The 12500-nt window shown below is 50.9% G+C and overlaps 1 protein-coding gene across 1 annotated transcript in view; it reads right to left on the bottom strand.

The window, feature by feature from the left end:
- Positions 1-11432, bottom strand: part of dock10 (dedicator of cytokinesis 10) — a gene marked incomplete at its 5' end in the record, with an annotated part of 41807 nt that extends 30375 nt beyond the window's left edge. Inside the window, 8 exon segments of the mRNA XM_084467418.1 lie at positions 444-630; positions 1024-1158; positions 1926-2048; positions 2245-2317; positions 2787-2869; positions 3528-3617; positions 4292-4411; positions 11274-11432. Of these exon segments, the coding sequence (XP_084323544.1) occupies positions 444-630; positions 1024-1158; positions 1926-2048; positions 2245-2317; positions 2787-2869; positions 3528-3617; positions 4292-4411; positions 11274-11432 (970 nt within the window).
- Between the last annotated feature and the right edge of the window lie 1068 nt (positions 11433-12500).

The following is a 12500-nucleotide window of genomic DNA, read 5'->3' as shown; positions in this document are numbered from 1 at the left end:
CAGGTGTGTATCCCCAGGTGTGTATGCCCAGGTGTGTGTCCCCAGGCGTGTGTCCCCAGGCGTGTGTCCCCAGGCGTGTGTCCCCAGGCGTGTGTCCCCAGGGGTGTGTCTGCGCTGCGGTCACACACTGCACAAGGCTTCAGCAACGCCTTTATTATTACGCTTTTTACTTGCATACCAGCTACTCAACAGGTCAGCGGTGCCTCTCTTCAGTACGGGCTGGGGTTGAGGGGGGGACCTAACCCTAGGTCAGAACGTTAACGGAGTCACCGTTACGGTTCTCCATCAGACCAGGAGCCAGGGCGTCCTCGTGTGGCCTGTCCCAAAGTCACAGACTGCCCTTTGGTTTCCCCCCCATAAACCTCCCCGTCTGGGTCAGTGCACCGCAGGAGGTCCCGCAGAGCGATAATCCCCCCCCCCCCCCGGGGGTCCAGGGGGCCTACCCTGCCGGTGGTCGGTGAGGTCCAGGCTCTTGCGGTCGGGTGCAGGCCCGTCGTGGGGCGTGATCTGCAGGATGCGTGCCAGCGTGCTGATCCACTCCTCCATGTCCTGCTCACTCTCCGCCGCCAGCACGAAGTACGTCACCTCGTTCATCTTCAGCTCAAAGGCGTGCTTCCTCAGGCGATTGTTCTGGAGGAGCAGGAGGAGGAGCAGGAGGAGCAGAAAGAGGAAGAAGAAGAGGAGGAGGAGGAGGAGAAGCAAGGGGAGCAGGAGGAGGAGGAAGGCGAAGATGAAGAGGAGGAGGAGGAGAAGCAGGAAGGAGCAGGAGACAGAATTACAAATCGATGGATGGACAACGGAAGGACGGAGAAATCCAAGACATTACTGATGAAGTTTGGCTGAGGTGAGATCAGATCACATGACATGATGGAACAACAGATGAATGCTGTCATGGCATCTGTCAAAACAATGTTTCAAATAATGTCTTTGTTTGTTTTCTTGATCTGTGTTTGCGTGTTTGTATTCAGGCGTGTGTGTGTGCGTGTGCACGTGCGTGTGCATGTGCGTGTGTGTTAACCTCACCTGCACCACACCAGTGCATGAATCCAGGAAGATGCATCCTTTGGGCTCTTTGGAGATCTTCTCGTCTTTGTAGAAGTTCATGATGTAGGAGCTGTCAGTCAGCTGGGTGAGCTGGAAGTACCGCCTCTTGAACGACTGCACAGAAATGCACCAGTTTACAATGTGTAAGTTATACTGGTTTACAATGTGTAGAGTTATACTGGTTTACAATGTGTAGAGTTATACTGGTTTACAATGTGTTGAGTTATACTGGTTTACAATGTGTAAGTTATACTGGCTACAATGTGTAGAGTTATACTGGTTTACAATGTGTAGAGTTATACTGGTTTACAATGTGTTGAGTTATACTGTTTGTAGTTTCACTGGTTTACAATGTGTAGAGTTATACTGTTTGTAGTTTCACTGGTTTACAATGTGTAGAGTTATACTGTTTGTAGTTTCACTGGTTTACAATGTGTAGAGTTATACTGTTTGTAGTTTCACTGGTTTACAATGTGTAGAGGCCACATACAGGTTATGCCTCATTGGTAATTCAAACAATGGGAATTAGAGAAGTGAGCCCTGTCGTTATTACAGATAAAAGGACGACAGGCTGAGAGCATCAACCGTCCGTTCAGACGTTATCCCACAGCAGAGCAGGGGAGAGGAGAAGAGGTGATAGATGAGAGGTGATAAGTAAGAGGTGATAGATGAGAGGTAAGAGGTGAGAGATGATAGATGAGAGGTGATAGGTGAGAGGTGATAGGTGATAGGTGATAAATGATAGGTGATAGATGATAGGTAAGAGGTGATAGATGATAGGTAAGAGGTGATAGATGATAAGTAAGAGGTGATAGGTGAGAGGTGATTGATGATAGGTGAGAGGTGAGAGGTGATTGATGATAGGTGAGAGGTGCTCTCACCCGGACGGTGATGCTGTTGTTGACCGTGCTGTTGAAGTTTCCTTTGTAGAGCCAGCCCGAGCGGAACACACCGATGCCTCCTCCGCCTCCTCCTCCTTTAGAGGACGACAGGGAGGTGCTGTCCTGCACACAAGAAGACACACAGAGAAACAGTCAGGGAGCAGGCAGGCGGCGGGGGAGACCACCGACATGGACCTGAGCAGAGGTTCCCTCCGGTAGACAAGCTGGAATGAGCTCTCTTTGGCATTGGCCAATAGGGCAGAGTTATAAAGGACAGCGAGAGCAATCTCAGAATGTGTGACTGACAGGTGTCACTCACCTCATCCTTATCAATGTCTTCATGGTCGATCTCAAAGGAATGGGAGGGCAGCTTCTCTGCTTTGTACAGTTTCCTAAAGGAATGGACCAATGAGAGCGCTTCCAGTAAGGAATAATAGAGCTTCCATGTAGCAATAATATTGAGTTTGGTACAAATGCATATTCTTGGCTTTTGTGTGTGTGTGTGTGTGTGTGTGTGTGTGTGTGTGTGTGTGTGTGTGTGTGTGTGTGTGTGTGTGTGTGTGTGTGTGTGTGTGTGTGTGTGTGTGTGTGTGTGTGTGTGTGTTCTACTGCCCACAATAGGCTGCGGTGGCTCTCTAAAAGGCTGCCAGCACCACTGGTTTCACTGGGCGCCTCCAGCCTGAGGAGCTGGGCGCCAGTGGCTCAGGAGGCAGAGTGGGGGTTGGCTGTTCACCCAAAAGGTCACTAGTTCAATCCCCCGGCTACTCCTAGCTGAGCGTCGAGGTGTCCCTGAGTCCCCTGTCACTCAGGCTCGAGTGACATCTGAGTGACACAGTGACAGGGTGAGTGACAGGCCGTTACCTGGGCAACAGGCGGTAGTCTCCGGCGTAGTCGTCAAACTTGAACTGGACGACGTTGAGCTCAGAGTTGTAGTACTTGCAGGCCTGAGGGGGAGGAAGGGGGGGGGGGGGGGGGGGGGGGGAAGGGGGGAGGACATGTTGTCAGTAGTCAACATGAGGAGGACATCTCGGCTGATTCATGATTCATATGGTGGGAAGAACCAGTTAATACCAGTTAAAACCAGTTAATACCACCTTATGGGCTTAGACCATTGCAACATGTTTTTGCATCTACTGGTCCGGTGTTTAATGAGGGTCTGTTGGATTCTTATTGGAGGTGTCATTCAGGATTGGGCTTGGGCATTCGTTAAAACTTGATTCTTACCAGTAAGCATGTCAGAAATGACAGTTCCTGCATGTTATCTAGCATGTTATTAATGGTATACGCGCTGAGAGAGCCAGCAAAAACATAATCACAGGCTGGGTAGACATATGAGCCCCTCTGCTATTAGGGGGAGGCAACCAACGAGGAACACGAAACTAAACCACCCAAAATAGAAGAGAATTATCAGCCTACACACCCACGCGCATTCACATACACGCACACAGCCCCACACACATGCACATGCACCCTCCATCCCACAGACACAGACACACACACACACACACCACAACAAACTGACAGTTGAAACCACAGCTGGTGTTTCCCCCAGCGTGGTCCTGCTCAGGGGATCGGGGGGGTGGGGGGGGGGGGGGGGGTTACCTGTCTGACCAGCAGACACTCGGCCTGGCTCTCTGCTCCGTCGGGCACTGTGGAGCGCAGGCTCCGCCTCTCCTGGGGGACCGTGGACACCTGGGGGGGGGAGAGGTAGATGATGAACGCCCTGAAGGTAGATTAAGAACGCTGTGCAGGTCTCCTGCACAGACTGATACTCAGCTCCTCCACCTCCCTACACCCACTAGGAGCTCCTCCACCTCCCAGCCAGCAGCCAGGGGGATCTGAGGGAACTCCTTCAGGAGAGGCTAAGAATCATGGATACACCACCCCCACCCCCACCCCCACCAGCCTACTCGATTACTCCTTAATGTGTATTGGATGTGTGTCTGGCAGAAGACATTAGCTGAGCAACGACTGCACTAATGAACAAGTACAGGCCGAAGGAGCTAATGGGATGAGTTATTAGGCACGTCTGGCTGTTCAAGGGATGCAAATATATTTAGAAGTTTGTTGTTGTTTAATAAGGCCGCCCATGAATGGGCCTCCCCAACCAGCACTGAATTATATATCAAAAACACATTTATCAAACTCATTATCAAACTGATAAACGAAAAGGTATCACGTGACACTGTAGAACCAGCGAAGCGTTCTCATGGCTGACCAGCTCCCTCTGCACAGCAGGTTACTGATCACAGCTCAACGGGAGGTGATTGGGGATCAGAGAAGTGGTCGGTGCTAACAGACACAATCGTATCCAAGTCTCCCTGAACATCTCTCACACACACACACACACACACACACACACTTACGGAGAAGTCGTTGTCAGGGAAGAGCAGTAGATCCCTGAGAGGATCCTCCTGCAGGTCGTCCAGCAGCTCACAGATCACCGCCTCGTAGTCCAGGGGATCGATCTGCTTCGGCTTCTCCTGCTGTACAACACACACACACACACACACTTATAGTTTTACATTTAGGATAAAACCACACCACACCCACCACACACACAGTTTTAATATTGTGCTGGTGGGCTGCATAGGGATGGTACCATGGATTTAGATGCATTACATTTACACCATATTAACACAGGCTAAGAACAAACAGTGTAGGGCATTTACTGACATTCACACACCGTACATTTGTTACCACATTTTGTGGTGAAAAATTGATCCTATTTGCTGGAGTGAATAGAGAAGGGCTTTCCATCAGCAATGTCTTTTGAGGTCATATGCCTTATCGCATTAGCAGGAAATCACTGAAGAGCTATTACTGGTTGTGGTGACGAAACTAAATGTTTGGTCCATCAGAGCACAGAAAGAAGTGATCTTGTAAGGTCACACTGGGCCATAAAGGTGGTGCTGGTAGTGGAGGTCAGGTCAGCCACTGATCCTAAGACAGAAAGGACTTCAAGGCTCTAGACGGGAGCTGCCATCGCCCACGACATTGTTGCATTCCACCAAGTGAAGTGGCCGAACACCTCACTTCCTGTGTACGACCACCTCACTTCCTGTGTTGAGCTGTGAGATCCCATAACAACCGTAGATAGGTATGGCAAAATAGGATTATTGGATGTAATCTTCATGTCTCATCTAAAGGGGAAGATAACCACCTTAGTGAGTCTGATTTTGTCAGACATACGGGCAAATATAAAACAACATCTTATAAGTTTATACATATATTTTAAGATGAATGAAATGTATTGTGTTAAAACTTAACAATACAAATACCATAATGAGTACGCTTAGAGATTATGAGCTATGGAACACAAGCTCTGTCAGAAACAGAAACCAACGCCCCGGCCTTAAAACAGAGCCCCCCTGAAACCTTCTGTGGTAGAAACAAGGGGAGGAAGTAATGACTCTGTTCATACACACGCATGAAACCAGAGCCAGCAGCCACCACAGCCCTGCAGTCACACACACACACTACAGCTTTCTGAGAAGCAGCAACAGCCAGTAGGAAGCTGCATGTTGCTGCCACTAAGAGCTACACACACATGACCCAGCCTCTGTTCCCCCGCCGCTGGATCCCACAGAGAAGGTGCAGTCTGAAACGTGTTCAAGATATATACATTAACACACTAAGTCATAAAGCATCGGACATCATTCATTCACACATTCGTTTCATGACCACCACGGGGGACTAGAACTAACGCTTGGCGAGAAGTGAGTTAATTAATTGATTATCAATTAATCCTTAATTAATCTAACACCCAACCAATTAGTGGTGATCCCATTTAACAACCTGTTAATGTGATAAATGCCGTTGCAGTTGGCATAGTCAGACCAGCAAACCGTTGCAGAGTGGTTTGCTGGACCACTCTGAAATGGTTTGAGTAATCCTGGTGGCCAGTGTCACATCCAGTAGGGTCTGACTACAGCCTGACACATCCAGTAGGGTCTGACTACAGTCTGACAGCAGTCTGACAGCAGCCTGACAGCAGTCTGACAGCAGTCTGACAGCAGTCTGACAGCAGTCTGACAGCAGCCTGACAGCAGTCTGACAGCAGTCTGACAGCAGTCTGACAGCAGCCTGACAGCAGTCTGACAGCAGTCTGACAGCAGCCTGACAGCAGTCTGACAGCAGTCTGACAGCAGCCTGACAGCAGTCTGACAGCAGTCTGACAGCAGCCTGACAGCAGTCTGACAGCAGCCTGACAGGAGTATGACAGCAGTCTGACAGCAGTCTGACAGCAGCCTGACAGCGCTCTCCGGGGACAGGCCACGGTCGGGCATGACCTCAATCTGTGCCATGGAGCAGCCCCCACACTAAGGCCCCCGAACAGGCACAGGAGCTGCTCTGCCTGTAGGGAGCCTCACGCTGCCGCAATACAAGAAGGTTTACCCTAAGAGGTGAAATAGTATTAACCCATAAAGGTGTTCAAAATCCTCGATACAACATCTGAATGGAGGTGAATGAGTTTAAAACCACAGCCATTTCATGGAATGACCATTATCAACATCAGAAAAAGGCATCAACTCTATGATGTATTTGACAGATCAGATGAGGACAGAGCGATACATACGACACTCAGGTGGTTGTAGTCCACTCTGGTCCGCCTGCTCTTGGACTTCTTCCTGAAGGTGATTCTGCTCCTGAGGCTCATCATGCCCAAACCCAGCAGCACAGATAGTACTGTACTGTCTTCTCTAGTGTGTGAACCCAGTCATATCCACCCTGCGGATCAGCCTCTCTGAATCACCACACGCAGCCTGCACCTTAACGTGACTGCTGAGCTCAGAGCTGAGCTCACAGAAGCAGAACTAGCCGTGCGCCGCTTGGCTGGGAGTGTTGTGCGCGACCGCGTGGAGGAAGTGGATATTTGATGTCATGGTCACACCCCCGTCATTTGTACAGACGCACTCGCTTCTACAAAATGTGTGCGTTGCATCTACAAGTCCGACTAACCCCACCGTCTCAGTGTGTTTAACTGCTCCATGCAGGAACACTCTCCAGTTTAGTAGCAACTGTATCGCTGAGCCCAGCCAGGCAAACGCTCACATTTATGAGCTCACTTTCTCACTCTGATTTACACTTGCTCTACCAGTTTATGACACTCCCTGTGACAGTTACACACACACACACACACACGCACACTTAAATAGACAGACAGATGGTTAGATAGAAGAATGTGCACAAGAACGCCCTGAACAACCCCAAGCTGCTCCACATGATGGAGACCGGTAACAAACCCCCGCATGCATGTAAAGAGAGCACACACACACACACACACACACACACACACACACACACACACACACACACACACACACACACACACACACACACACACACACACACACACACACACACACACACACACACACACACACACAAAAGGAAGCAATGGTTCTCTTTGTGCCAAACCGTTGACAGCAGTGCTGTAACAATCACAGCACAACTGACAGATAATATGAATAAAATAACACAAAATGAATCACCCATTACCCCCACCCCATACAACATCACACCCATTACCCCATACAACATCACACCCATTACCCCCACCCCATACAACAACACACCCATTACCCCCACCCCATACAACAACACACCCATTACCCCCACCCCATACAACATCACACCCATTACCCCCACCCCATACAACAACACACCCATTACCCCCACCCCATACAACATCACACCCATTACCCCCACCCCATACATCACAACCCATTACCCCCACCCCATACAACATCACACCCCATACAACATCACACCCATTACCCCCACCCATTACCCCCACCCCATACAACGTCACACCCATTACCCCCACCCCATACAACATCACACCCATTACCCCCACCCCATACAACAACACACCCATTACCCCCACCCCATACAACAACACACCCATTACCCCCACCCATTACCCACACCCCATACAACATCACACCCAATTGATGGCTGGAGGATGTTGACCGTCGAAGGCGAAAGTCTTGTGCAACATAAGGGTTTAAATCCGGTGCATCCCATGCAGTGTTTTACAGTAGCAGTAAGTGCAGTGAACCGTTGGGATGTATTGAGCTGGGTGGCTGGGCAGGAGATGGTGTTGTTGGTGTTAGGGCAGACTCTCCTCCTGAGGGGCAGTTTAAGAGGAGGTAACAAACTAACTAACTGTTGATTAACTGATCTGCTTTAGTTGTTGTCGCTGCAAATGTTATTATATACTGTAGATAAAGAAATGTATTACAGTACAGCCTAGGAACCAGACCTATCTGGTATTAAGGGGTGTCTTTAGAGAAGCGCCTCAATGCTTCACTTCCTGTGAGGCAGAACAAAACAAACATCAAACACACTAAACCATCAAACTAGCTGTTAAAGAAGATATGAGAATTGAAGAGAACACCACTGTTGTGTTGCCACAGTGGCAGTAGCGCAAACGAGTGCCGGTCATTACACTTTGAACAGCATTAGACTTTAAGTGCAGTGAACCTGCAGAAACAGACACCGCTCTCTGTACGTCCTGATTTAATACGTCTTAAAGTGCTTAGACCAGTGATACGTAACATAGTTACAATCTGTTCAGCATTCAACCATCGGTCACTGCATCCATCAATCTATTGATGGATCGATCCCCCTCTCCCTCTCTCTCCCCCTTTACCTCCCTCCTGCCTGCCTCTACACAGAGATAGAGAGAGAGAGAGAGAGAGAGAGAGAGAGAGAGAGCGAGAGAGAGGGAGGCTATTCCATGTTTAAACACATCTCGTCAACAGCTGGTCTGTGTTGAGTTAAAAGCTCAAAGAAAAAACAACACAAAATGTGGAGAAAGTGTGGAGGGGTCAAAATAAAGAAAGAGGGAGGGAGAGAGGGATGGAAAGAGTAAGAGAGACAGCGACAGCTGAGGCAGCGTGGAGGAGGAAGTTGACAGAAGCCAGCGGCTGTGGTTCCCAGCCCACCGCCTCGCTCAGAGCGCTGAGGGGAAGTGGTCCTTTGCTGATGTCCTCGGTAACAGAGACCGGGCAGAAAGGGAACAGGGTCAGCAGGTAAAGGACTAACCAGCTGCTGCTGGCGAACCGTCTGCACCTCTTTACCAAACAATCCAGACGCACAGAGATGAACTGTGAGGACAGAGAGTTACGAGAGAGACATCCCCCAACCCTAACCCTAACCTAACCTAACACTAACCCTAACCCTAACCGTGAGGACGGAGAGCTAAGGAGACATGCCCTAACCCTAACCCTAACCTAACCTAACACTAACCCTAACTGCGAGGACGGAGAGTTAGGGAGACATGCCCTCCGTGGCCCCAGCTCGGAAGTGTAAACTATTAATATGTGATTGTTCAGCGAAATATGAATCATAGCATTAGACGCACATAATAGCAGTGTGGTGGTGCACTATCACAGTGTGATTTAGTGCATAAAACAGGAGGGTTCCAGCTCTGGGGAGTCTCCCGTTGTTGTCTGGCCATCATTTACGATGTATTAAAGCCCCATTGTTTCTAAACCACAGATATGCTAATGACCCGTATTCTTCGTAAACAGCCTCACGCGGGGTCTAGCGCCGCTGGCTGGGTGAAGACAGCTGATAAGTTGGAGGGAAAGGTAACGGAGTCATGCGGGCCCCAGCTTAGCAGACCCTGCTAAGGTGGACCCCTGCAGCTCCAACACACTGCTCTACTCTGAGACACAGCAGGGTCTATGATGGGTGGGTGAGGGTCTCAGACTGGCTGGGTGAGGGTCTCAGACTGGCTGGGTGGGGGTCTCAGACTGGCTGGGTGGGGGTCTCAGACTGGCTGGGTGGGGGTCTCAGACTGGCTGGGTGGGGGTCTCAGACTGGCTGGGTGGGGGTCTTAAATTAGCTGGGTGAGGGTCTCAGACTAGCTGGGTGGGTCATAGTTAGTCTGACATCGTGGCACCAGCCACTTAGTCTGTTGAATGAAACATTTGGCCTGTTGGCTGCTGCTATTTATTATATGACATTCGTAATGGTCAACAAACCTTCAATAAGATTTCCAACCTTGAGAATTGGGTTCTAATATGAAACTCTATACCTGACTAATGTAATTACCTGACAGCAGAGACATGATATTTCCAACAGTAAAAGCAAGTCTGACCACATGTTGACAAGCTGCTTCCATTAGATGCAGAGCCTGGCCTAATGCACTACCAGCCCCCCTAGAGTGAGGGGAGAACGTGAAGAAGAAGAACATAAAGAAAAACGTAAAGAAGAACGTAAAGAAGGCGAACGTAAAGAAGAACGTAAAGAAGAACGTAAAGAAGGCAAACGTAAAGAAGAAGAACGTAAAGAAGAACGTAAAGAAGAACGTAAAGAAGAAGAACGTAAAGAAGAATGTAAAGAAGAAGAACGTAAAGAAGGTATGGGACCAGACAAAGAGGAGGACAGAAAGGAGGACAGAGAGGAGGACAGAGGACAGAGAGGAGGACAGAGGACAGAGAGGAGAACAGAGAGGAGGACAGAGAGGACAGAGAGGAGGACAGAGAGGAGGACAGAGAGGAGGACAGAGAGGAGGACAGAGGACAGAGAGGAGGACAGAGGACAGAGAGGAGGACAGAGAGGAGGACAGAGAGGAGAACAGAGAGGATGACAGAGAGGAGGACAGAGAGGAGAACAGGGGAAATGGAGTCAAGTCACCATCAAACCACTGGGATTACAAATTGCAGGAGAAAATATACAAGGAATAAAAAATATATATTTCCAACACCAGTACATCCAGTAAAAGATAGCAGCCAGCTGTCAAGACACAGAACAAGTCTGCTTCATTCATCCAGTCATCGTTTTGCTCCGACAGCTATTTCAGTCCTTTCTCACCGCTCCATAACGGATCCACATGCAAGGAGAGCACATTTTTTCCCACAGAAACAAGATTCCCTGGGTCTGACCCACGCCCTTCCCCCACTCCACCGCCACCGCCAAACCCCCCCCCCCCCCTCAGGGCTCTGAGCGGGGGGGGGTGAGGGGGGGTCCCGGTGATGCATCACCACGGGCTGAGAGAGCCGGAGCGGCATGAGGAGGAAGAGGAGGAAGAGGAAGAGGAGGAAGAGGACAGATGGGAAGAGATAACAGGAGGAGGAGGAGGATGAGGAGGAGGTAGAGGAGGAGAGAGGACGCGGGTGACGGAGCACCAGGGAAATATCAGTCAAACGATCCCAGGAGCACAGATAATGTTCTGCACTGCAGCTGAACACATAAATGATCCTGCCGTGCGCACACACACACACACACACACACACACACACACTCCACACAACCACTCCTCCCAACACATGCACATGCACAGCCCTTGTAGTCGAGCGCCGGGGAGACGGTCGGGTGCTGCGAGCTGGTTACCATGACGATGATAGTAAGAGGGGCGTCGGTGTGGATGTAGCCTTCCAGGACAGGTATGGCGGCGTCCAATGAGAGCCGGTCCTGACGTGAGCAGATATGGCCGCAGTCGGCCCCGCCCACCGAGCGCAGAAGCAGGACCACGCTGGAGGAGCAGCCCATAGTCCCTCGGCCAGAGCGCACCCCCTCACTGCACACCCCCTCACTGCACACCCCCTCACTGCACACCTCCTCACTGCACACCTCCTCACTGCACAACTCCTCACTGCACAACTCCTCACTGCGGCACCGAGCCACAGCCCAGACCCACTCAGTATGCAGAAACCGCCCTGCTCCTAGCAGCCACCACCACCTCCTCTCTTCCTCTCAGCCTCTCCTCCACTCAACCTCTCCTCCACTCAGCCTCTCCTCCTCTCCTCCCCTCAGCCCCTCCTCCTTTCCTCTTCTCAGCCTCTCCTTCTCTCAGCCTCTCCTCCTTTCCTCCTCTCAGCTTCTCCTCCTACTCTCCTCCTCTCAGCCTCTCCTCCTCTCAACTCTGTACCACTGTACGCCGGCTCAGAAGAAGATCAGAGGCCCGACCCAGCCTCCCAGCCTCCTCCCGGACAGGTCCGCCTCAGCCCCGGGTCCAGCCTCTGTGGATGGGCTCGGCCGGGCTCCACAGAGACAGCGCCACCATAGCTCTGGAGCTCGCCCTCTACAGGTAATGCCCCCGCGCGGCTTCAGCCCCACACTGCAGCAGCCGTCGCTCCTCGGGGGCGGCTCCGCCTCCCACTGCCGCGTGGCTCTGCAGCGCAGTGAACCGCTCCGCTCCACTGCCGCGTGGCTCTGCAGCGCTCTGCTCCGCTCTGCCGGGAGCCTCCGGTTCCTCCACTGCTGCCGCCGCCGCTCACAGTACTCACCGCGAGCCCCGTTCTGCTCTCTCTCTCACTCTCTCTCTCCCTCTGCTCCCTCTCCCTCTCTCTGTCTTCTCTTGCTCTCTCAATTTCCCCTTGCTCTCTCTCCCTCTCTCTCTCTCTCTCTTCCAAGTGCATAACCAAGCACACACACACACACACACACACATTCACACTGAGACTGCAGCTGGAAGCGGGTCAGCCCAATTCAGTGAACAAATCATGGACTTCAATAGCTGTCAGCTGACCAGAGACACAGCGGCTAAACAACACACACACACACACACACACACACACACACATTCTTGTTTTTGGGAAAGTTTCAGTATTACCCAGA

Source organism: Micromesistius poutassou (genome assembly GCF_964030765.1).
Source record: "Micromesistius poutassou genome assembly, chromosome: 4".
NCBI lineage: Eukaryota > Metazoa > Chordata > Actinopteri > Gadiformes > Gadidae > Micromesistius > Micromesistius poutassou.
This window is presented reverse-complemented; position numbering and strand designations above follow the sequence as displayed.